The sequence below is a fragment of the Podarcis bocagei genome (assembly GCF_964188305.1).
Source record: "Podarcis bocagei genome assembly, chromosome: 8".
NCBI classification, from domain to species: Eukaryota; Metazoa; Chordata; class Lepidosauria; order Squamata; family Lacertidae; genus Podarcis; species Podarcis bocagei.
This window is the reverse complement of record NC_138133.1, coordinates 91,569,409-91,595,098: the sequence shown is the minus strand read 5'-3', so window position 1 is coordinate 91,595,098 and position 25,690 is coordinate 91,569,409. Positions and strand designations below refer to the sequence as shown.

Sequence of the window (25,690 nt, the reverse complement as noted above, 5' to 3'; positions counted from 1 at the left end):
GGGACCCAGGCGTCCGGGCACCCCCTCCTCAGGACACTGGAAGGGACCCAGGCGTCCGGGCACCCCCTCCTCAGGACACTGAAAGGGACCCAGGCGTCCGGGCACCCCCTCCACAGGACACTGGAAGGGACCCAGGCGTCCGGGCACCCCCTCCTCAGGACACTGGAAGGGACCCAGGCGTCCGGGCACCCCCTCCTCAGGACACTGGAAGGGACCCAGGCGTCCGGGCACCCCCTCCTCAGGACACTGGAAGGGACCCAGGCGTCCGGGCACCCCCTCCTCAGGACACTGAAAGGGACCCAGGCGTCCGGGCACCCCCTCCACAGGACACTGGAAGGGACCCAGGCGTCCGGGCACCCCCTCCTCAGGACACTGAAAGGGACCCAGGCGTCCGGGCACCCCCTCCTCAGGACACTGAAAGGGACCCAGGCGTCCGGGCACCCCCTCCTCAGGACACTGGAAGGGACCCAGGCGTCCGGGCACCCCCTCCTCAGGACACTGGAAGGGACCCTGGCGTCCGGGCACCCCCTCCTCAGGACACTGAAAGGGACCCAGGCGTCCGGGCACCCCCTCCACAGGACACTGGAAGGGACCCAGGCGTCCGGGCACCCCCTCCTCAGGACACTGAAAGGGACCCAGGCGTCCGGGCACCCCCTCCTCAGGACACTGAAAGGGACCCAGGCGTCCGGGCACCCCCTCCACAGGACACTGGAAGGGACCCAGGCGTCCGGGCACCCCCTCCTCAGGACACTGGAAGGGACCCTGGCGTCCGGGCACCCCCTCCTCAGGACACTGAAAGGGACCCAGGCGTCCGGGCACCCCCTCCTCAGGACACTGAAAGGGACCCAGGCGTCCGGGCACCCCCTCCTCAGGACACTGAAAGGGACCCAGGCGTCCGGGCACCCCCTCCTCAGGACACTGGAAGGGACCCAGGCGTCCGGGCACCCCCTCCTCAGGACACTGGAAGGGACCCTGGCGTCCGGGCACCCCCTCCTCAGGACACTGAAAGGGACCCTGGCGTCCGGGCACCCCCTCCTCAGGACACTGGAAGGGACCCAGGCGTCCGGCCACGCTCCGTTACCTCGGCCTCCTTCCCGCCGCGCTCTGAGGCGATTCCCTTCTTCCCGCGCGCCCGCCGCGCCGACCAATAAGCGACGGTTCTCCCGCTCGAGGGGCGGCGCCTGCCGCGCCCCAATCAGGAGGAGCCGCTGGGATGGCAAGGGAGAAAGGAAGGCAGGCCGCTGGTCTCCTTGGAAACCCCGTGGGGGGGGAGGGAAGAGAGAGGAGGGCGGGGCTGCGGCGGCTGCGCCCCGTCCGCGCCTGCGCACCACGTCCGCGCGGCGCTACGGCGGCTGCGAAGGGGACGGCCGGCGGTGCGCGCGCGCAGGAGGGTCTGAGGGCCGCCTCGGGATGGCCTGAGGGGAGAGCGGAGCGTCGCCGAGAGAAGGAGCGAGGAGTGGTCGCGGGGGCCGGGTAAGACCCGAGGCCTACTACGGGAGAGAGAGAGGGAGAGCCCGGTTCTGGGGGGGGGGGTGGTCGCTGAGGGGATGTCGTTGCCATGGCGACGGGAGGGGTCCTCCGTGACAGGAATGCGGCGGTTGGGGGAGGGGCGTGGCGGCAAACGGGGGGGGAGGGGAGGCGGGGGAGCCGCGCAACAAAAGAAAGGCCCGGCCTCGCCTTAAAGGCATCGCCTTGCTTTAAAAATGGCCGGGGAGGGGGGGCGCCGGTTTCCGCCCCTGAGGCCCACGGAGCGGGGGGGGGGAGGGGCAGCCCCCCTCCGGATCGGATTCCCCTCACAGTCGGGCTCCTTCTCGGCCGTAAGAATCGAGCTCCGTCTCCTCCTCCCTCCCCGCCGAGGCGCCTCTCTCCTCTGCCTTGGAAGCGGGCGGCCCCCGCGGCATCGCCGGGCCGGGCTGGGAGGGAGGGAGGGAGGGAGGAGGCCTCCTCCCGACGGGACACCGGTGCCTGGAAGAGAAGCGGGTCCGATTCGGTGTCGCAGCTGCCGCCGGTCGACCGACCGTCGCAGATCGGCTGCCGGTCCCCGAAACGCAGAAACACGTAGCCTAAGAACAAAGCGACAAACCCCACCCCGCGGTTGCAAAGGCCCCACGCGTTGTGTAATACCGAGCGGAGGCCCGGGAGGAGAGGAATAATGCCCGATCGCCTAAAGGTGTCGCCCGGGAGAGCCGTCCACCCAAACCGGGAGCCTCCCGGGGTGGGGAGAGCATCACACAAGCGCAGAAAAGGCCCGATCTCGATTACCGCAGCTCCCTATGTTCCTCTGTTGCACGCCAAAATGGCTTCTACAGGTAGAAAATCAAACCATTTTATCAACGTTGCTTTCCTTCCTTTTTTTTGTAAATACATTTTTATTAATTTTCACAGGCAGTAAACAATAAGGATGCAAAAATCAAAGCACAATCTAACATTTGAACTTCTGATAAGGGATTCTACTATTTTGCAAGTCTTCTTTTAAACCTCAAGACTTCCTTCCACCCCCTTCTACTGGTTCTTTACATCTTACACCATTCTCTGCATTTTGTTATCATTTTTATCCAATTGTTACTCTAGTACCTTACTGCTTATCAGTGTTGCTTTCAATGCCATAACCCACCCTGGGACCTTATGGCAAAGGGCAGGTAATAGTAATAAGTAAATAAAAATAAGAATGCACAATATCAAATCCATTGGGGCACGAAAAGCATTCATATATATGTAGCTGTTGAGTACTATCTTAGAAGAGGCAAAAGATCCTTTCTGTCATGGTGCTGAGACAGCCTGGATTGCCAACAGGTTTACTCTGATCTCCCAGAGATCATCTGCCACCATGACCAAGGTGATTTCCATTCTGAAACCAGGCTGGAAGCCAGCCTGGAATGAATCCAAATAATCAGTGTCATCCAGGACTGTCCGAAACTGGAACAGCATGACTGATGCTAATACCTTAATTAAGAACAATAAATTTGACACTGGATAATTGTTCAGGTCAATAGAGTGGTTATTTTATGTATATATAAAAAAGGAGCTGGAACACTTGTTGCCTTCAGGGCAGACAGAAGGTCCCAGATTTGACAAACTCCCTACAGGTAATTGTAACAATGGACCCCTCCTTTTTGGCAAACGAGGGAATAATGAAAGCTTTCAAGTTTGTGATTTCAAGAGATTGAGCATGCTACCCCTTTTCAGTTACCTATGCTGATTAGATCTCCCTTGTCTATATCCAAATGGAGTGCGCATCCACTGCACTAGCAGCACGATACGATACAATATCTTTATTGTCATTGTCCCATACAGAACAATGAAATTGAAAAATCTACATAAGACATTCAAAAACCCCTAAAAACTCTGAAACCCCATTTTAAAATACAATATACTCCTATAGAGACTCCTTATACTGCGCTTAAAACCAGAATTGCATTTGGGTAGAAACTGTTTCTCAGGCGGCTAGTCCTAGTCTTTATGACCCTGGACCTTCTTCCAGAAGGCAGAAGCTGAAAGAGATCATTTCTGGGGTGCGCACTATCCTGCTCTATCTCTGCAGCTTTCTTATGGCACCTGGAAGCATAGATTTGATCTAAGGTGGGAAGAGTGCACCCAGTTATTCTCTTCAGTCTTTACAACCCTGGACAGCATTGTTTTTTCCCTGGCTGTGCAGCTCCCAAACCACACACACAGACCATAAGTTAATACACTCTCCACAGTACAGTGGTAAAATGCCATCAAGAGGTCCTTTGAGAGATTGTTGTCTCCTCCCCGGGGCACAAACCTGGGCAGTGAGTATGGAGGTCCTGGGCTACCCAGACAACAAGACCCCTCTCTCAGCCTTGCTGATGTGGTCCACAGGAAAGCAGAGCATTACGTTTGGTACCAGCTTGGCTGCAAAGTTCCTTGATGGAGGTGTACAAGGCGCCATCCAACCGTCTTAGGGACTCCACTCTGGATTTTTGTAGGGTTTACTCTTGAGTCTTTTTTTCTCCCAAAGATATCCCTCAAGGCAGCGGAGGTTTAGGGTCAGATTTTGCCTTCTCCTAGATGGTCTACTCTCCCAGGTGGCTGACCCCCAACCGCCCCTTACAACCCTCTGCTCAATGTGCAGAAACTGCTTTGTTAACTGTTGGAGCCCCTCTTGGTTTTGTCCTCTCAATCCACCAAAGCCTATCTTTGCATCCAGGGGGAGTAGCTAACTCACCAAGGGTTTGAGACCCATCAGCTACCCTCATCTGATTTAACCGGCTGGGTCCCTTCTAACTCTACAATTGTAGGAAGTAGAGGAAGTTAATTAAAAACAAGGCTGGGGGAGGGATATAGTGGGTGGAACTCGATTCACTCTGTTAGTCTTCAGCATTTGTGGCTGCTGAAAAAACTGAAAGCATTCTCCCCCCCCCCCAAAAAAAACAACAAAACTGCGAGGGCCTAAATACCAGTAATTAGAAATAAGAGGGGAGGGAATCAGATCAGAGGCTGGATGCTTTTGCTTGATGGAATTCCTACTTTAGGCTACTAATTTCACAAGAGACTAGGGCCCTGCAGGACCTGACATCCTTCCGCAGGGCCTGCAAGACAGAGCTGTTCCACCAGGCCTTTTGTCAGGGCGCAGCCTGACCCCCTCCTCTGGCAGTCTGCACAAAATTTTGCTTGATGGTTGCCTTTAATTTGATTTAATTAATTTTATAATGTATGTTTTAGAATGTTGGACTATTTTGATTGTTGTTAGCCGCCCTGAGCCCGGCTTCGGCTGGGGAGGGCGGGATATAAATAAAATTTATTATTATCATCATTATTATTATTATTATTAATTTAAATTGCAACACTTTTTTGTAAAATTGTTTGCATTTCTAATTAAAACCCAATGGTTGTCTTTCAGTTGGCTGAATATCATTTTTTTAAAGAAAAAAATGTTCAGTGTGTTTTTCAAGTTTATTAAGAAACCCTTTCCCCCCTGTTCTTCATTAAAAACTGTTCCACGACGCCTACACTAAAAAACAAAATAGTCCCTATTGTCAGGCATGACATAAAAGGGAAGAGGGGGAAGAAAAAGCACTTAGGCTTCAGTCATTGATCTGCTGGAATGGAAACAGGTAGCCAGGTGGAATGGCTGCTTCAGGCTGAAGTTCTGAAGGCAGGTGGTTTCTCAGCAGTGCTGATGGGGCAATCCTGCTTCCCTCCTCACCCTCTGCTCTGCAGCCTAATGGCATGGAAGTTAATAAAGCACCTCTGAGCTCAATGGTTCTTATTCTTAACACAACATCCCTAGCCATGCTCCAAAAACCTTTAGTCTTGATGGTGCCATAAGACGCTTGCTAGCCAAAAATCAGCATTTCCCTAGTTCATTTATATCGGTTCAAATAATGGATCATATATACTTGAGAAGGGGGAAATCTTAAAAATTTGGAAGGGGGAAGTAATGTCAAGTCCAGCCATAATTTGTAGACCCCTTGAACCACCCCATCCTTCAAGGAATCATTCATAACTTCTGGTACAATGAAAGTGGTAGCTCTCAAACCTCAAAGCAGCTTATCTCTGGGTGGCATACTTGCCCATAATAATCTGACAAGAAGGCATCTTGGTTGCATTTGTCTCTGACCTTCATAACAGTACGTTTCTGAGCACAATTCAAAGTGTTGGTTCTGTACAGCAGCAGCAAGAATTCTCATCGCAAAGCATTGGAAGACACAAGATCTACCCACCTTGGAAGATTGGCAGATGCAACTAATGGATTATATGGAGATGGCGGAAATGACTGGCAGAATCCGAGACCAGGGAGAGGAGACGGTGGAGGAAGATTGGAAGAAATTTAAAATTTATTTACAGAAATATTGTAAAATTTATGAATGTTAAGGACATTGAAATGAATTGCAGGGGCTTTAGCAACAAAGTAAAATGTAAGATTGGATTAACAACAGATAAATTAATAGGATATGAATTTGCTGAATTAATTTTTAAAAAGGGATACAAGAATGGGAGACGTGAGGAAGTCGGGAAAATAAGTTAATTGAAGATGAGAAATTAAGAAAGGGAAATTTTTGTTTTTTGTTACTATATGTGTTTTTATCTTTTTTTTTTCTTTTGATGTGTTTAATGTTTCCATTTTTGTATTGTATTGTTTTTTGTGACTTTGTATTTTCTTTGTCTTTGTACGCTTTTTTATTGTGAAAACTTAATAAAATATTTATATTTTTAAAAAATCAAAGTGTTGGTTCTGACCTTTAAAGCCCTAAACGGCCTCGGTTCAGTATATCTGAAGGAGCGTCTCCACCCCCATCGTTCTGCCCGGACACTGAGGTCCAGCTCCGAGGGCCTTCTGGCGGTTCCCTCACTGCAAGAAGCCAAGTTACAGGGAACCAGGCAGAGGGTCTTCTTGGTAGTGGCACCCGCCCTGTGGAACGCGCCCTCATCAGATGTCAAAGAGAAAAACAACTACCAGATTTTTAGAAGACATCTGAAGGCAGCCCTGTTTAGGGAAGCTTTTAATGTTTGACGGACTACTGCATTTTAATATTTTGTTGGAAGCCACCCAGAGTGGCTGGGGAAACCCAGCCAGTTGGGCAGGGTATAAATAATAAATTATTATTATTATTATTATTATTATTATTATTATTATTATTATTATTATTATTATTATTATTATTATTACTACGGTGTCTAGATGCAAGCACTTGATTGACAAAGTGTAAAAATGACATTGACCACAGCAGGCTCAAGTATGTGGTTGATTCCTTTTGCTTACTTGAAGTAGACCCCCTTATCACTTGAAGGAACTCTGCTGGCTGGAGGAGAGGTGGGCTTCACCACCATCATAACCACAAAGATGGCTCTTTAGTGGGCTCGAGTCTGTGTTTTTTTTTTGGGGGGGGTCATCCTTTTTTTACTCTTCCATTTTTGCACTAATGATCAACCCAACCGTTTCTTTGCCCTCAAAGTAACACAGCACTAAGATGAGACTGTGGTTGGGGTGAAGACACTTGGGAGTAGTTGACCAATGCCATCTCATTTCCAAGACATGCATATATCAATTTATCTTTTCCAACTCGAAACAATGCTTATGGTGGTTTATAACGTAAAAAATTACATCATTACAAACATAAGAAAAGTCATAATAACCTCAAAAAGTACATAACCAAAGTGGACAAGAGAGCCTAGGCAAGACCCTCAGCCATTAACCAGAGGAAAATTCCCCCAGAGACAGCAGGAAACCACACATGATCCATAAGTCTCTGAGAGCACACTGTCACACTTCACCCCTGTGAAGGTTGGAGATTGCATACAGTCCAAATCTGAGGGACTTCCGGGTTGGCGCCACCGGCAATGGCGGAATTCCTCTGATCGGGAGGAATTTGCCTCGTGGAAATTCGGGTCTGGCCACCACGGCGAAGGCGGAGACCCACTAAAAATCACAGGTGGGTGAAGCCTGTGAGCGTGGGATTCGGCGGGCACCTTTTGCGCCTCCCCTACTTGCGGGGAAACCTGGTTTCGGGGATCCGGAGCTATGTGGGGTGAGCGGCGCGGTGCTTCGGATTGACTGCTTCTTCCACGGAGCGAAGCCGCATAGCTGTTGCCGGAGAGCGCTGACTTTTTCCTGTGGACAATTTGATCTTAAAGCAACTACCCGTGAGTAGAGTGAAGAATTGGATCTTTAAAACATCTTAATTTGGCACCGAAACGGGGAGGTTCAAAACAGGAAGTCCACCTCCCCTTTTTGTAAATAAGACCGAGGCAAAGAGGCTACAAGCTAAAGTCTTGGAAAGCCCATTGTAAAGGACTAAATTCTCATCAGTAAAAAATATTAAACCCCCCTTGGAAGCAGGAGAAGAGGGGGGAGGCTTTGGATTGTATATCCCTGCAGGAGTGAGTGAGGAAGTTAAAATACCACCATTCCGAACCTGGAAACGGGCTGCCAGTAAAACCGGCGTGTCTTGGAAGGTTCATTGACAACGAATATAACGTTCTGTGACAGCTAGCATAAGAGAGATACATTGTTTCCATTGTCTTCGTCTGCACTTAAAAAGGAGTAAAAGTAACGGAAGATTGAAACAATCTTACTGAACTTTATTTAAAAAAAGAGGAAAGTAACTGAAAATTGAAACTAACTTTGGATTATTGAAACTGTGTTTAAAAGAGGACATACTGACCGATACAAATACAACTCGCTTTCCCCTAGTGGAAGCTTTTGAAATTGGTTACTTGATAGGAGCTGGGCTAGGGGAATTTCCAGCTGCAAGATAAGAAAGTGTGAGACTTTGGCATTGACCTTGAATCTTTTAAGTGTTATGGCAAACGGAAAGGAAAAAACAGACGAGATGTCGACAGAGGAGGCCTTAGTGGCTGCATTATTGAAAATAAACGATTTGCTGGAACAACTCCACAAGAAAACAGATGCGAGAAATGTGAAATTGGATGTTGCAAATATTGAAATTGATTCAATTGTAGAAAGTTTAAATAACTTGGGACAAAAGGTGAATACTAATTCAGAAACCACTCAGAAACTGACACAGGAATCTACTTCGATATGGCAAGCTGCAGATGAAGTCGGGGGAAAACCCTTGCTTCTGAATCTAAAATAATACAACTGGAGAGGAGAGTCCCATCCATACAAAGACAACCTGACGAACATAAGTAGACATTCATTATGATTGAACTTAAAGAAGAATGGATGAATTTGAGGACCAGAGCCCTATCTGAATTGGAAAAGGAAAGCTTGACAGAGTTTCAGGAGGCGATACTAACATTGATTGAGAAAGAGAGGTATTTGGGGGTTAGTATGACTGCCAAAAATGTGAATTCGCTTAAGGATAACTGTGAAGGATGTTGGATTGAGGAGAAGGGGGATTTGGAAATATGGACAAATCAGAAGTTGTCACTGTTGGGCCGAGTTACTGTGGTGGGGATGAGGGCTGCTGTGTTGTTGGGGATGTTGCTTTTGTTTCAAACACTGCAAGCCTCGGATGGGATGGAGGGTTTCAGGAGGTGGCAGAGGGATGCTCCTAGAGTTGTTTGGCAGGGCAGGAAGCCTCGAGTAAAACTTAAGATATTGATGGATGCCAAAGAAGGAGGAGGACCTGCCCTGCCAGACCTTTAAATTTTGCTGTGAACCATCTGCTTTTTGCTGGTTGAGAGAATGGTTGCTTTTTGAAAACATTGAAGCGTTGGACAATGGCAGATGAAATTGAAGGACTATATGGAATTGGTGGAAATGGCGGGCAAGATCCGAGACCAGGGTGAAGAGTCGGTGAAAGAAGACTGGAAAAAGCTTAAAGACCATTTATAGAGATATTGTAAAATTAAGGAATGTTAGAAAAATGTTGGAATGAAATTATATGGCTTTAGCAGAAATGTCATAAGGAATTAGGTATAGATAGATTAATAGAAAATTAAAGGAAAAGTATGGCAAGAATGTGTTAAGATAATTATAGAACAGAAAACAGAGTAAGATGGAAAGGAATTGCTGAAACAAATAATAGAAGTGGAATACAAAAAGGGAGGTGGGAGGAGGTCGCTGGAAATAAGTGAATGAAATATAAGATATTGAAAATGTTTGAGGTGTTTTTAAACTGTTTTTGCTTGTTTTTGTTTGTTTTTTTAGTCTATGTAGCGATTTTGTATTGTATTTGCATTGTTTTTTCTTTTTTTCTTTTTTCTTTCTTTGAAGTGTGTTGGAAATGTTAAAAAATTAATAAATATCATTTAAGAAAAATACAGTCCAAATCTGACACAGTGTTGGAGCTGGGGTGGGTGTTCATTATTGTGGCAGCTGGTACAGTATGGAAGTTCCAAGATCCATCGTCATTTTTGAAACTCATTGAGTAGCCTTGCACAAGTCAGTTTCCCAGCCAGTGCTTCTGTAGAGGTAAAAGGTGTAGGGAGGCCTTTTTAATATGCACTGAATGTTTGGAACTTTTATGTTCAAGCGGTGTATTTTATGAAATAAAAATAAACTCAGTAATAAATCTAACAGAAGCTATTCTTTCCTCAGCTTTCTGGCTTGCCATCTGCTAAATCACTGCCATGAACTCCCTGGTGTTCCTCTGCTCTCAGAAGGTTGTCGCTGACTTTGATAGCCTGCAAGATGCCTTGGGCTTCCTCCCGAAGGAGCTCTACCCTGTCTTGTTCAAAGCGGCCTTCATGGACAAGAGGACCCTGTCCTTGCAGCTGCTCGTGAACACCTGGCCCTTCCCAGTCCTCAGTTTCCAGAAGCTGCTGCGGAAATGCCAGCACTGCGAACGGGCCCTGATCCGGGAGAAGCCCAACAAGTACTGCATCCAGATGGTTATTTCGGGAGTTGTGACATACCTAATCAAGCTGCTGGACAACCGGCGTGGCAGTAAGAGGTATGTGATGGTCTATGTAATTCGCTCTACGCGGGGCTGCCCTTGAAGCTGTCCCAGAAACTCCAGCGGGTGCAGAATGCTGCAGTGAGGCTCCTCACGGGGTCTCTGCCATGGGAGCATATTCACCCAGTGCTTTTCCAGCCGCACTGGCTCCCGGTGGAGGACAGGGTCAGATTTAAGGTGCTGGTTTTGACTTTTAAAGCCCTTCACGGCCTAGGACCCTTGTACCTACGGGACCGCCTCTCCTGGTATGCCCCACAGAGGACCTTAAGGTCCATATATAGCAACACCCTCGAGGTCCCGGGCCCTAAGGAAGTTAGATTAACCTCAACCAGAGCCACGGCCTTCTCAACACTGGCTCCGGCCTGGTGGAATGCTCTGTCTCTTGAGACCAGGGCCCTGCGGGATCTGATCTCTTTCCGCAGGGCCTGTAAGACAGAGTTGTTCCACCTGGCCTTTGGCTCAGAATCAGTTTGATTCCCTCCCCCTCTTTCTTTTTCCTTTCTTCTCCTATGAAGAGATTGCTCCCTAATTGTTTTAATGTTGTATCTTAATCTTTTAAATTGTATTTTAATCAACTTGTTTTTATTATTGGTTGTTAGCCGCCCTGAGCCCGGTCTTGGCTGGGGAGGGTGGGGTATAAATTATTATTATTATTATTATTATTATTATTATTATTATTATTATTAGGCCCCTGGGCATCTCCTAAAGGGTGTGGGCAGAGGTGGGCAGGGAGACCTACCTGGGGGGCGGGACTAGGGTTGCCCTAATGGCTGTTCTTGTTTGGCCTCCCTGGCAGCAAAGGGCCGCAGCAGCGGCTGCAGATTCTCGACATGACTGGCCTCCAGGACGAAGGGCAGGGCCCAGAGAGCATGAGTCTCTGGTCCCGGACAGTCACGCTGGCAAAGGCTTGCCTGGACATCTCCAAGCAGCAAGGCAAGTGGACGAGGCGGACGTCCAAGCGGAGAAAAAGCCCCTACAGCAAACCCCCGGGGCCTCCAGCCCTCCCACCCGTCTCCGTGGACGTTTGGGTGGACCTCTTTGTGAACAGCACCTCCTACGGAGTCCTGAAGGACGCCTTGCAGATCAACAGCTACAATGCCCTGCGGCTGAGGTGCCGGGACTTCCGGGCAGAGGAGCTGTCCATCGCCAGCACCGTGGGGCTGCTGGAGTTCCTGGACCCGGTCGGCGTCCGGCAGGTGGACCTGAGGTTCAACAACCTGGGCCTCTCCGGCTTGCGAGTGGTCCTCCCCCACCTGACCAAGTTCACCAACCTGGCGAGCCTGAAGCTGCCCTACAGCAACGTGGATGTGAGACGCCTCACCGTGGGCATGGAGGGGAGCCTGCAGTACTTTGCCAACCAGCTGAGCCGACTGAGATGCCTCAAGGAGCTGAACCTGGGGTCCTCCCGGCTGTCCGGCAAGCTGAGGCTGCTCCTAGGGTAAGCGGCTGAAAGGGGGGCTGTGGGTGGGTGGGTGCTTCTGCTAATACCCTACTTTGTCACACAGGGCATCGTTGTCTTTTGGCATCGGTTTCTGTTTTCACGCAAGTAATAATACCAACAATAAAGAGAAAAGAACAAAGCAAAAAAGGAAAGGAAAGCTATGAGGAGAGAAAAGGGAGTGGTAGAATTCCAGTAGCAGCCTAATAATAATAATTTATTTTTTCTACCCCACCCATCTGACTGGGTTTCCCCAGCCACTCTGGGCAGCTTTCAACAAGAGATTAAAAATACATTAAAACATCAGTCATTAAAAGCTTCCCTAAACAGGGCTGCCTTCAGATGTCTTCTAAATGTCATATAGTTGCTTATTTCCTTGACATCTGATGGGAGAGCGTTCCACAGGGTGTGAGCCACCACCGAGAAGGCCCTCTGCATGGTTCCCTGCAACCTCACTTCTCGCAGAGAGGGAACCGCCAGAAGGCCCTCAGAGCTGGACCTCAGTGTCCGGCTAGATGATGGGGGTGGAGACGCTCCTTCAGGGATACTGGGCAGAGGCCGTTTAGGGCTTTAAAGGTCAGCACCAACACTTTGAATTGTGCTTGGAAATGTATCACTGTCCTCAAGTATATTAATCAATAATGTTTTTCTATAGCACACACGGCATAGTTAAGAGAGTATGAAACTCACTCCCCCAGGAGGCAGTGATGGCCACCAACCTAGCTGGCTTCCCTGTACAGGGAAGTTTTTAATGTCTGATGCTTTATTGTGTTTTTATATTTTGCTGGAGTCGCCAAGAATGACTGAGGTGAACCAGTCAGATGAGCAACACATCAATGGTAAAATTATTATTATTACTAAAAGATGGATAGACAAATTCATGAAGGAGGGAGCCAGTGTGGTCTAGTGGTTAAGAGCAGTGGACTCGTAAACTGGTGAACCGGGTTCGATTCCCCGCTCCTCCACATGCAGCTGCTGGGTGACCTTGGGCCAGTCACACTTCTCTGAAGTCTCTCAGCCCCACTCACCTCACAGAGTGTTTTTTGTGGGGGAGGAAGGGAAAGGAGAATGTGAGCCGCTTTGAGACTCCTTAGGGTAGTGATAAAGCGGGATATCAAATCCAAACTCCCCCTTCTCCTCCTCTTCTTCTTCTTCTATCAATGCCCACTAGCCATTGTGCTCTGCTTCCGCAGTTGAAGGCAGCAATGCTTCTGAAGACCAGTGCCTGAAAGTCACAGGGGACAGTGCTCTTTTCTTCGAGTCCTGCTTCCTGGTTTCCGACAGGCATCCGGTTGGCCACTGGGAGTACAGTGGTACCTCTGGTTACATACTTAATTCATTTCGGAGGTCTGTTCTTAACCTGAAACTGTTCTTAACCTGAAGCACCACTTTAGCTAATGGGGCCTCCTGCTGCCACCGTGCCACCACTGCATGATTTCTGTTCCCATCCTGAAGCAAAGTTCTTAACCCGAGGTACTATTTCTGGGTTAGCAGAGTCTGTAACCTGAAGCATCTGTAACCCGAGGTACCACTGTACAGGATGCTGGACTAGATGTGCCACCTTTGGCCTTGATCCAGCAGGCTCTTCATTCAGTTCTTAAGCATCCGCCATACAGATCATGCATTCAGAAGTTCAGTACCACAATTTAAAACTGATTAGGAAGATAGATAGCTGCCTTCCCCTGAATCAGACCCCTCATCCATCTTGCTCTGTATTGTCTACACCAGGGTAGCCAACCTGGTGTTCTGCAGGTGGTGTTGAGCTCCCAGCACCGATCAACCCAGCCAGGGCAGTTTGGGAGTCGCAGCCACTGGAGGGCATCACTTTGCCTTACACTGACTGGCAGCAGCTTTCCAGGATTTCAAGCAGGGCATAGTCCCAGTCCTACCTGGAGATGCCAGGGATTGAGCCCTTGGGCCTTCTGCATACAAAGCAGATGCTGACCTGCAGTTTTTCACTGCTTTTCTTTTCCACCTCCTTGATGCTGCTGACCCCATGGCGCAGCAGCCTCTTTTTAAAAAAAATAATATTTTTTATTATTTTTCTCCTTAAACAATATTTTCAACAGTACAATAACATACACATTTACTTTCAGCTCTGCCGAGCCTGTGGCTTCCCTCCCTTCAGCAGGTTTTCCACTTTCAAGTCCTATCTCACAGTTCAGCTCTTTAACCTATTATCCACATTGTAGGATTTATGTCACTAGTCCTGCTAATTTTTGCAATTATTATTCAAATATACAATAAATTTACTCCAGTCCCTTGGAAATTTTTGATTGTCCTGGACTCGAATCCTGCAGGTCACTTTGGCCAGTTCTGCAAAGCCCATCATCTTCGCCTGCCACTCCTCAGTCATTGGTAATTCCTGTAACTTCCACTTTGGGGCATGAAAGCAGCCTCTTGAGGTGAAGCGTCAGTTTCAAGACTGGTTTGGCGTGATACGTGAAAATTCAAAAAGAGAGAACACAAATAGACCTGTAGTTTGCCCCGCACGTGCTTGTGTGGATTATTGGTTCTGCACGCTGGTCCCTCTTTAAAAGGAGGCTCAGTTTCCAGGACCCAAAAGTTTGCAAGTTGTGTCATTAGCAGTGGCTGAGATAAAGCCATTTATTTATAGCTATCAGAAGTTCCAACCCGCAAAGAAAAAAGTCACAGTGTAAAGAGGGATTTCAGCCCTTTTCCAGAATACTCCATGTCATTCTCGCCTCCCTCTGGTTTCTTTTGTCTCCCTCTTCTCCACCAGGCACTCATCCAGCACTCCACTCACAGTTTTTTCTCCCGGGGGGGGGGGGAGAGAAGTTGGTGCTTCTGCAGACTTTGGAGTGCATGAAATCCACTGATACCTTCCTCTTACGCATCCATGGTGGCCTTTTGGCTACTGTTGTGGAACTCCCTCCGTATGGAAGGAAAAACTCCACACACATTAATGACATTTGACATCCTTTGAAGGCACACCTGTTCATGCAGCCTGTGTGGGGAGGTGTGTGAATGAATGATCACTGGAGCTCCTTTTCCTGGACTGTTTTTCTGGGTATTAACTGAACTTCTCAGTCAGTGTTCGAAACTCCCATTGTTCTAGGCGCATTTTGCGGCAGGGAATTTCATTAGTGTGAGCAGTTTCTGAGCTCTGCGCAGAGTACTGCGCCTAAGATTTCAGAGTAAAACTGCAGAGTGGAAGAAAAGGAGGACTTTTTCTGCCTCCCCTCTTCCAACTACTCTGTGAAGACGAGACCCTCTGAAGAATATTAGGCGGGTGGGCAGGGGAAGGACCAGACCATGTGAAAAATGAACATAATGTGTAATGTCTCACAACAAATTAAATTGATACGTAGAAAACACAACTTGAAAAAAATGTATTTTTGTAAACTAAGGAATTTTTAATACAAATATTTTTAATGAACATATTTTAGCTGCAGTTGATTCATTTTCAGCTTTGTATTCTTGTTATTTAACAAGCGCGCCTAGACATTCCATTGTTGTGCCCATAACCTAGGTTTAAGGTGCCATTTAGCTCCTAGCTTTCATATCTCAGTTTCTAACACTGTTCTCAGTGTTGAACTGTATTTACTAAGCTGAAGTTTTGTTTACGTAACCCACTCATGAGATCTTGCATAAAGAGCAGTATGTACAGTGGTGCCCCGCAAGACGAATGCCTCGCAAGACGGAAAACCCGCTAGACGAAAGGGTTTTCCGTTTTTTGAGCTGTTTCGCAAGACGATTTTCCCTATGGGCTTGCTTTGCAAGACGAAAACGTCTTGCAAGTGTTCCGATTTTTTTTCGCTCCCCCCCCCCTTTTTCTAAGCCGCTAATAGCCTTTTAGCCGCTAATCCGCTAATCCTTTAATAGCGCTAATCCGCTAAGCCGCTAATAGGGTTGCTTCGCAAGACGAAAAAACCGCTAGACAAAGAGACTCGCGGAATGGATTATTTTCGTCTTGCGAGGCACCACTGTAAGTTGGATAAGTAAAGAAGGATCAACACTCAGAGAAGGAACTGGCTGGCTATGGTGTGAGTGGTCTAGATCCCACCCCCACCCACCCCCAATTCTTGTCAAAAGGCTCCTAGGGTAATTATGCTAAATAACAAAATCATTCCTGTCCTCAGGCTTGCAGTCTAATATGACAGGACACAAAAGGAGAAAAGGAAGGAGAGAGAGAAAAGTTGCTAGTTTGCAAGTAAAAATACTTCAAATGTTTGAAAGTAATCAGGGGCTGAATTAGCTGGAGGGCGTGTTGAGAGTGTGTAACGGTGGCCCTTTTCCTGTCTCCACAGTGACTTGCAAAGCCCTTTGGAGAGCCTGGAGCTGGCCTTCTGCTACCTTCTGCCCAACGACCTGGCCTACCTTTCCCAAAGCCTCCACACCCCTGCCCTGAAGAAGCTGGACCTCAGCGGGAACAACCTCTCTGACTGCCTCCTGCAGCCTTTCCAAGGCCTGCTGATGGAGGCCGCCCCGACCCTCCTGCACCTGGACATCATGGAGTGCCGCATGATGGACACCCACCTGAACGTCCTCCTGCCGGCCATCTGCCGCTGCTCGCGGCTCCGCTACCTGGGCGTGTTTGGCAACCCCATCTCGGCCAAAGGACTGAAGAACCTCCTTCACAAGACGGTGGGCCTCTTGGACTTGAAGCTGGTCATCTACCCCTACCCGGTAGACTGCTATGGGGATGACCTGCCGTGGCCCCCCACTTCTTCCAACCTCCTCAACGGCAACGTGGACGAGGAGAAGTTCTTCCGGGTCAGCAACGAACTCCAGCAGATGCTGCTGAGCGCCAATCGGGCAGACGTCACCTGGACCACGAACCTCTGCCGCCACAATAGTCTGGACTTCTTTAGTTTATAGCCCCACGCGCATCTCCTGCCAAGAGACAAGGAATGGGGCTTGTCCTCTCCTGCTGCCACTTGCCTGCCAACGCTCCCTGTCTTGCCCAGTGCTGACTGCCTTACCTGCCCTGGTGCATCTCAGCCAGAAAGATCCACCTGGGAGAGCCTTGCAGACAGCACCTTGAGTGGCTGTCTCTGCTCTCTTTCCGGCAGAGACTGAGAGTGTTTGGAGGCACCGTAGTCTTGCTCTGCTCTTTCTTCCTGCCAGGAGAAGGATGCAACTGCCTTTGCCTGCTTGCCCTCAACCTTAAAGGGGCAGGCAGGCAGGCAGACGAGCCTTGCATTCCTTCCAGTCAGTGGAACAGCGCTGTAATGACTACGGAAGGAGGGAACAGGCAGGCAAGTGGTGGCCAGGAGAGAGGAGCGGATGAAATCTGCCCTGGTGTGGTGGCGAATGGCGGATGGGTATTTCTGTTAACATAGGGCGGCCAGCAGTGAATGGCAGGTCAAAAGCACGTGAGCCCTTTCTGGTGCATGTAAGAATACCGGGGGTTAGGTTTTGGATTTTTTTTTTCTCCCCCAAACATCTATTTTGTAACATCTTAGTTAGAGCTTAGCAAAGTGGATATTACCGCCTCTCCTTCTGTGTGTTTGATGGGATTGCCAGAGGTCATTGGGGTGGGTGCCTTTGAAATGATTTGGTCCCTTTCAAGACTTGACAGGAGCGGGAAGTTTGTCAATCCAGAACCTGGAATAAGGCCTAAATATTGTAAGGGCCGAAGGAAGGGGAGGTGAGATTATATACAGAGAACTTTGGGACCTGAAATAAAAGATGATTTGCCTGAGAGCAACCAAGGTGTCTGGTGTTTGCTTATGAAGAGGGTTCAGCTCACATAAAAGCAGTAAGAAGTGTTCTCATCAGTGGGTTAGATACAGTTCTCCTGAAAGCCCAGTAACATCTGGCTTCTGGCTGTGGGGAGAAGTGGGTGTTGAAGTGAGAAGGGGATTGTACCGCGGCAGGGTCTTTTTTTGAACAGCTTTTGCATCTCGCTGGCAGCCTTTGCCAATGTGGTGTCCACAAAATGTTGCTTGACTACAGCTCCCCTCAGCCCCAGCCACAATGTTTTTGTGACTCTTGCTATAGTTTCATGCACACATGTAAAGGATAAGCGGAGGCAACCGAGTGTTAACGGAGCCGCCACATGAGCAAATTGGGGTGGATGCTCAATAAACAGGTTGTCCAGAGGAGCTTGGAAACAGTAGCAGAAAAAATCACCCCAGTGCTGAAAAGGACTAAAACTATGGAGGGTGGCAGGCATGAGTTTAGGGCTCAAAGGCCAGGGACCCTCAAACCATTTTTGGTGTGAAGCCTAACCTTGCCATGAGCAGGCCTAGAGAGGATGGCATCCCTACGACCAGCGAGAAGATCTTTAATGATTGCTTAACATGCAGATGTTGAGTCAGTGGGAGTTCTTCCTTGTCATTTCATCTTCCTGTCTGGAATTTTTGCTTCTGGTGCTGCTATTTATGCACAGTACCCACAACCCTTCTGCCCTCATGCACACATGATATTCTGAATTTCACCCCGACCCCAACTTGAGATGTGTTGATGCTTTGAGTCTATCCATCTTTTCACATTGAGAGGGAAGGCAAATCAAGATCTCCAATGCACTGCTTTATAACCTTTGCAATTTGCCAGCAATTGAGGCTTAAACCTTCCCTGGCCTTGAGCAAAACAAATCAGTAGGAGCAGCACTAGGAAGGATCTCCCCTCCAAAATGTGTTTTTGTCAAGGTGTGAATGGACCACACACCTGTGAAGAACCCAGGAAGCAGACTGGATGCTCCCACTTCCAACTTGTGCTGCCAAAGGCTCCCCCCACCCAACCGCCTGTGATTGGCTGCACACAGGCCATGATGCCACAATTGTAGTGATGTCAGCATGTGATGTTGGGAGCCCCCAGAATTTCTCGGCCCATGTAAGAGGTGGCTGGAAGGTCCTGCAGAAGGGAGAGAACAGGCTGTGCATGGGAGCTGCCGTCTGTAAATAGGTATGGCACAAAGAGGCTTCCTGTGGGAACAGAAATGGATACGGTTCACCTGGATTCAAGGCAAGGGAGCACCACTATCTCCCAACTTGGCCACCCGCCATTTTAGTTCTCCTTTGTCAAGTAGAGCAAATCTGGCCTTCCAAAAACCCATAGCCAGACCCACTAGGCACCCAAACTCCCAACATCAGCTGCTGTAGATGTGCAGAGGTTCGGCATCCCTGTGGCTTGCCTCTTTGATTCCCAATGGGCTGTGTTTAAAACTATAATTAGTTGAGAAGTATGGGCTAAAATAAAATAAATATTGGCAGGTGTGCGGCATTAGCTCTGAGCTAATCTGGGCGCTCTGAGCCCGGCCTTGGCTGGGGAGGGCGGGGTATAAATTAAAAATTATTATTAGTAGTAGTAGTGTTAGTATTATTATTATTAGAAAAGGCAGGTTCTGGGATCACCTTCATAGGAAGGGAGTTTTGGTTGTAAGGTTGGACAGTTCCTGTCTGGGAGATGGAAATTTGGGGAATGTGTCGTTACGCAATCGCCTCACCTCAAAAAGGACATTGTAGAGCAACTCCTCTGTGAAGAAAGGTTGCCGCATTTGGGACTTTTTAGTTTAGAGAAAAGGGGAGTCAGAGGCAAAGTTTATAAAATGCTGCACGGCATGGAGGAAGTGGAGAAACGTTTGCCTCCCTCTCATAACGCCAAAACTCGCAGACATCCAAGGAAACTGAACGTTGGGAGGTTCAGGACAGATAAAAGTCCTTCATGCAGTGCGGAGTTAAACTGTGGAACTCCCTGCCACAGGAAGCAGAGATGGCCACCAACCTGGATGGCTTTAAAAGAGGACTGAACAAATTCATGGAGGAGGGGGCTCCTAGCCCTGGTGGCTCTGCTCTCCCTTCACAGCTGGAGGCAGCAATGCTTCTGAATGCCAGTTGCTGGAAATGGCAGAAGGGGAGAGAATCCTTCTTGCGGGTTGACCTTCAAAGCCCTAAACGGCCCCAGCCCAGTAGACCTGAAGGAGCGTCTCCACCCCCATCATTCTACCCAGACACTGAGGTCCAGCACCGAGGGCCTTCTGGTGCTTCCCTCGCTGTGAGAAGCCAAGTTACAGGGAACCAGGCAGAGGGCCTTCTCGGTGGTGGCACCTGCCCTGTGGAACGCCCTCCCATCAGATGTCAAAGAGAACAACAACTACCTGACATTTAGAAGACATCTGAAAGCAGCCCTGTTTAGGGAAGTTTTTAATGTGTGACATTTCAATGTACTGTATTTTTCGCTCTATAAGGCACACCAGACCACAAGACGCACTTAGTTTTTGCAGAAGGAAAACAAGAAAAAGAATATTATGAATCTCAGAAGCCAGAACAGCAAGAGGGATCGCTGTGCAGTGAAAGCTGTTCTGGCTTCTGGGATAGCTGCGCAGCCTGCATTCGCTCCATAAGACGCACACATGTTTCCCCTTACTTTTTAGGAGAGAAAAAGTGAATCTTAAGAGAGCAAAAAATACGGTATTTTTAATCTTTGTTGGAAGCCGCCCAGATTGGCTGGGGAAACCCAGCCAGATGGGCAGGGTACAAATAATAAATAATAATAATTTGGGCTTGATGGGGCACTGGCCTGACCCCGCAAGCTCTTGTGACATCTTCTGAAAGAGGAGGGGCCATTTCTGTTTCTTAAACAAGACTGCCTAGTCTGAGCTAAACTAGGAACCGGTTGCTTTCCTTGGGTAACTGATGGAGAGGGTTGAGGTGAGGCAGCTGCAGGAAGCCTTGGATGAAATGGATTATCTAGGCCAGCCTTCCCCAACCTGGTGCCCTCTGGGTGAGGTGGACCAAGCCTCAGTCAGGCTGTGACAGTGTGTGTGTGTGTGTGTGTGTGTGTGTGTGTGTGTGTGTGTGTGTGTATCTTGTGATGCTGTAAACAGCTTCTCTCGCCACAGGGTATATCCAGCCCTATGCCTAACCGGAGGCAGCTGTAAAGAGGCAGAATCAAGGTGGCAGAGCTGACATGGTTGCCTGAGAAAGGTAATAGGCCACCATCCCTTTTACCCCTGCCCTATGGAGGGGGTGGGGTGGAAGGGAGGGAGGGAGGCAATCCGGCCCTCCTGGCCTCTCTCTCTGGCCCTTGAGAAACTCTCCAAGCTACACCTCCTCCCCCAGCCAGCAAGTTTCTTTTCTGCTGCTCAGAAGGGAAGGACCCAAACCAGTGGATTGAAATTCCAAGAAAGGAGATTTTGACTAAACATTAGGAAGAACTTCCTGGCGGTAAGAGCTCTTTATTATTATAATTTCATTTATATATATATAATCATTATTCAGCTGTGGAATGGACTCCCCCTGCCAGGGATTCTTTAGCTGAGATTCCCGCATTGTAGGGGGTTGGGCTAGATGACCGCTGGGGTCCCTTCCAAACTCTAGAATTCTATGATCCTCTTTCCCAGGCCAAACACCTTGCATCTCATCTTCCTTGAGGGCTTCTGCCTGGCTGGAAGGTGTAATCAAATTCAGAGGTACAGTGGTACCTGGGGTTACATACGCTTCAGGTTACAGACTCCGCTAACCCAGAAATAGTACCTCGGCTTAAGAATTTTGCTTCAGGATGAGAACAGAAATCGTGCTCCGGCATTGCGGCGGCAGCGGGAGGCCCCATTAGCTAAAGTGGTGCTTCAGGTTAAGAACAATTTCAGGTTAAGAACAGACCTCCAGAACAAATTAAGTACTTAACCCGAAGTACCAATGTAATGGCTCTGGATGACCCAGGGAGCAGGGTGCGAGCTGAGCATAGAAACCGCCCTCTTCTACAAAGTTAGAATGGTTATGTTCCCTTCTCCACCTACTTTTGCTTAAGACCCTGCCCACCACTAGCATTCGGCCCTCGGACAGTCGTCCAGGAGGGAATGTGGCCCCCGGGAGAAGTTCCCCCAGGCCTGTTTTGGAGCTACATTCTGCAACAGGCAAGCAGTCCACCAAACATCCGCATCGTTCCCCTCCGGCCTGCCAAGACTCCATTCCTTTCCCTTTTGCTCATCCTGAAGGCTGCCAGTACTTCTGTCCTGGCTGACTCTCGTAGCTGTGTCCATGAGCACGTAAGGAGTGGAACTGTTCCCGCATTTCGTTCCCCTCCTGGCTAGGTACCAGAATAGACTTGTGCCAAGCTGCAGGGTGGCAGCGGGTGGGGAGAGAAATAGCATTATTTATTTCATTTATGTACTCCAAGGTGCATCTAATAACAGTGGAAGCATGGCATTATAGCATTGGGTCGTCTAGTCTGGCCCCCTGAAATGCAAAAATCACCACTAAAAATCCCTGACAGATGGTCATCTGACCTCTGCTTTAAAATCTCCAAATAAATCACCAAGGGAGTCCGTTCTACTGTCAAAACATCTCTTGCTCTCAGTAAGTTTAGTCAGAATCTCCTTTCCCGAAACTTGAATCCGCTGGTTTGGATCCCACTGGCTCCATCTTCCATGTGACGTCCCTTCAGATTTTTGAAGATGGCTTTTATGAAAACCTTCAGAAGGGAGCAGTCTGTACCTGCTCAGAGGTACTAAATACACAAAGTTGTTGTTTTTAAGTTGCTTTGTATCTTTGAAACTTTTTTTTTTAGCTCCTTTTTGCTGGGCTGGAGGAGGCAATCTGCCTGTGCTCAGAGACACAGAGTCAGAGGTTCGAGAAATGGGGGCAGCTACTGTGAAAACTTATCATTTAACTTTATTTATTGAAAATATATATTTATGGGCACCTTCCTCTGGCAGAGAGCAGTGCCCAAGTATGGCTTTTTCAAAGACTTTTAACACTAACAGGAAACTGCTGGGCAAATTGTGTGTGTGTGCACTTGTGGAAGCGCATCCACACACATGGCAGAAGCTGAATGTTGGGAGATTCAGGACAGATAAAGGCCCTTCAGGCAGCTCTCAGTTAACCTGCAGAACTCCTTCCCACAAGAGGCAGTGATGTCCACTATCTTGGGCGGCTTTAAAGGATTAGACAAATCCAAGGAGGAGAGGGCTATCAGTGACTACTAGCCATGATGGCCAGTTGTTGGAAGAGAGTGTTCTTGTGTGTTTGAATCCCAATTGTGGGTTTCCCATAAGGGACATCTGGGTGGCTGCTGTAAGAAAAAGAGGTTGACTAGATGGGCCATTGGCCTGATCCAGCAGCCAGGCTGTTATGTCCTTATGGAACCTCCAGCTCCAGAAGCAGTCTATCTAGGTTCTTTGGGTCACAGTGAGAACAGGATGCTGGACCAGACGGATGCTCTTCAGACGTTGTTAGGTAGCAGAAGGCTTGATGATGGGAAGGGGAGCGTGAGAGACCAATGAGTTAACAGCAGAGGGCAAATTTCGGGAGATGCAGAGAAATTATAGTTAGGGGCTGCATGGTGGAGGTCTTTGACTAGAAGCTTGAAGCTGAGGTGGATGGGAAAGGAAGCCATTCTGAGGAGCTTTGAGGACAAGAGTGGCACATTTACAATGATGGGGAGAGGAGGAGGAAAGCATCTTTGAGGTGAGATTAAAAGCCAACAGAAACGGCAATTCTGGGGGAAAGAGGTCACAAAGTGGAAGGGTATCCCCCTAAAATGCAGCAGGGTAGAGAGGAGACAGGGATGCAGGTGGCGCTGTGGGTTAAACCACAGAGCCTAGGACTTGCCAGTCAGAAGGTCGGCGGTTCGAATCCCCGCAACAGGGTGAGCTCCCGTTGCTCGGTCCCTGCTCCTGCCAACCTAGCAGTTCAAAAGCACCTCAAAGTGCAAGTAGATGAATAGGTACCACTCTGGCGGGAAGGTAAACGGCGTTTCCGTGCGCTGCTCTGGTTCACCAGAAGCGGCTTAGTCATGCTGGCCACATGACCCGGAAGCTGTACGCCGGCTCCCTCGGCCAATAAAGCGAGATGAGCGCCGCAACCCCAGAGTCGGCCACAACTGGACCTAATGGTCAGGGGTCCCTTTACCTTTAGAGAGGAGACAATCCATTCACCCTGGACCTCACCTGAGGCCCAAAATGGGGCAGGGATTATGGCCACTGCCTGATGCCTGCCCTTTTCCCTCCCTCCCAGGATGGAGACCTATGAGGACCACCTTTGGTGCCCCTACAATTCCCAGAGCGGGGAGGACGAGGATGACGATGAAGAGCCCTACCACGACCCCCACCTGGCCAGGGTGCGGGCCCGGAGCACGAGCCGCTCCCGCCACCGCTCCTCCTTCCTGGTGGACGAGCTAGACATGCTCATGGACAAGGCAGCCACCACCATCCAGGCCACGTGGCGAGGCCACCAGGTGCGGAGGCGCGTCCTTCGGGAACACGCGGCCGCCTCGGTCATCCAGGCCGCGTGGAGGCACTTCATCACCCGGGAGTACGCGGCCCTGCAGCGGGAGCAGGTGCCCTCGTGGCAAGGGTATAGGCAGGAGCATCGGGTTGAGAGGAGGAGGAGGAGGAGAACGACGACGAGGAGGACGACACCCTCCCTGGCCTCCTTCAATGAGGGGAGCAGGTCCTGGGGGGCCCCGGAGATGGACAAAGAGCAAGCTACGATCATCATCCAGGCACACTACCGGGGCTACAAGACCCGGCAGGCCCTTGCAGAGTGCAGGCGAGCAGCCACTACTATCCAGGCACACTGGAGGGGCTACCGCACCCGGCAGGAGCTGGCGCAGATGCCACATCGCCCTGCCCACCGGCCCGGCCCGAGAGGGACCTACTACGGGCAGCCCAGCTACATGCCCGGGAGCTCCTCTTGGGTGGGCCCCTACCCCAGGAAGCACTGGCGCAAGTGTCTCGTGGGAGACCCCGAGGAGTGGGCGAGCAAGGTCCCTCGGACTCAGTCGTCACATGCAAGGGAGCACCCGGGGGGAGGCAGGAGAGAGCACCTGCAATTCCGGGAAAGGGAGCGTCCGGAAACCCGGGAAAGGGAGCACCCCGAATTCAGGGAAAGAGAGCAGCCAGGAGCCAGGGAGAGAGAGCGCTCGGAGCCCAAGTCGTGCCCCCGCTGTGGGAGATGCACCACTGTGCGCGTCCTGGTGGGGGTTGGCAAGGGCCCGCCCTCCGAATCGGACATGGACGACAGCGAGTGCGAGGGGCACGCCCGGCCTGCGTCCGCCAGGAGGAAAAGCCCGGCTCCCAGGTCGAGAGGGTCACAGTCGCCTGCCAGGCCCGAGCCTTACGGGTCCCATGTGTCCTACCAGATGGGCCCCAGGGCCTATTACCCCGGGAACCAGAGCATAGCGTCTGAAGACCAGCCGCGGAGGCAGGGCCGGGATCACGGAGGCCTGAGCCAGCGCTATTCCACGGGCCATGCGTCTGCCCGTCCCACGCGGGACCGCAACACAGCGCGGAGCCTCTCCTCCACCAGCCTCAACCAACAGGGAGCACCCAGCGCAGGGACCTCTGAATGGCTTTATGAGAACTACTATGCCCGCCGGATGGGCGAGGGCCAGAAGCGGGTGTTCAAGACGCGGAAGCAGATGTGGCAGGTGGCGCGGGCAGCGACCCTCATCCAGGCCTTCTGGAGGGGTTGGAGGGCACGGCAGATCTTGCGCCAACAGCAGGAAGCTGCCATCAAGATCCAGTCCGCCTATCGGGGCTACAGGACCAGGCTGTACCTCATCGAGGCCGGAGTGCTGAGTGAGGGAGACACTGAGTGACACCCGGCCCTTAAGAATATGGGGCCCAGTGGGAGCCCGATCGGGAGGGGCGGGCAGGCTGGTGGTCGTCACTGGATGGCTGTTCCCACTGCAGGCTTCTCCTTCCTAGTACAAGCAAACGAGCTTACATCCCAATAAATAAATCCTAATTACAAACCTTTCGGAAAAGTCATGTAAACGTGGTAGAACCTAGAATTTCAAGTATTGCTGGGAGGGAACTGGAACTGGCAAAATGAGGACCAATTGTGTTCTGCCAAAGCAGGGAGTGGACAGGAACCAGGCCCTGAAAGTTGACAGCGACCCATCAAAGTAGCTGGAAGACATTTGCTGGCTTTGATTCCTGCATTGCAGGGGGGGGGTGATGCTTGGGGCCCCTTCCAACACTACAATTCTGTGTGTGCTGGGCCCGGGGTTA

At 50.0% G+C, this 25,690-nt stretch overlaps 3 protein-coding genes across 5 annotated transcripts in view; 2 read left to right on the top strand and 1 right to left on the bottom strand.

Moving 5' to 3' along the window:
- Positions 1–1,223, bottom strand: part of RECQL4 (RecQ like helicase 4) — a 45,110-nt gene extending 43,887 nt beyond the window's left edge. The window contains exon 1 of the mRNA XM_081204347.1: positions 1,082–1,223. The gene's annotated coding sequence lies outside the window, so the exon portion shown is untranslated. The remainder of the gene's footprint in view (positions 1–1,081) is intronic.
- A 122-nt stretch (positions 1,224–1,345) lies between these two features.
- Positions 1,346–17,440, top strand: LRRC14 (leucine rich repeat containing 14). Of its 3 annotated transcripts, none has more exons than XM_081204751.1 (4): positions 1,346–1,473; positions 9,971–10,325; positions 11,125–11,766; positions 16,038–17,440. In XM_081204751.1, the coding sequence occupies exons 2-4, from the start codon at positions 10,003–10,005 to the stop codon at positions 16,606–16,608; spliced, it is 1,536 nt and encodes a 511-aa protein (XP_081060877.1). In that variant the 5' UTR covers positions 1,346–1,473; positions 9,971–10,002; the 3' UTR covers positions 16,609–17,440. The 3 variants fall into 3 exon arrangements, with proteins under 3 accessions (XP_081060877.1, XP_081060878.1, XP_081060879.1); XM_081204752.1 differs by lacking the exon at positions 1,346–1,473 and adding an exon at positions 1,920–2,309; XM_081204753.1 differs by lacking the exon at positions 1,346–1,473 and adding an exon at positions 3,487–3,579.
- Positions 17,441–18,504: 1,064 nt separating this feature from the next.
- Positions 18,505–25,431, top strand: LOC308592831 (uncharacterized protein). Its single transcript, XM_081204740.1, has 3 exons — positions 18,505–18,639; positions 20,576–20,660; positions 23,691–25,431. The coding sequence occupies exon 3, from the start codon at positions 23,692–23,694 to the stop codon at positions 25,273–25,275; it is 1,584 nt and encodes a 527-aa protein (XP_081060866.1). The 5' UTR covers positions 18,505–18,639; positions 20,576–20,660; position 23,691; the 3' UTR covers positions 25,276–25,431.
- The last annotated feature ends 259 nt before the right edge of the window (positions 25,432–25,690 follow it).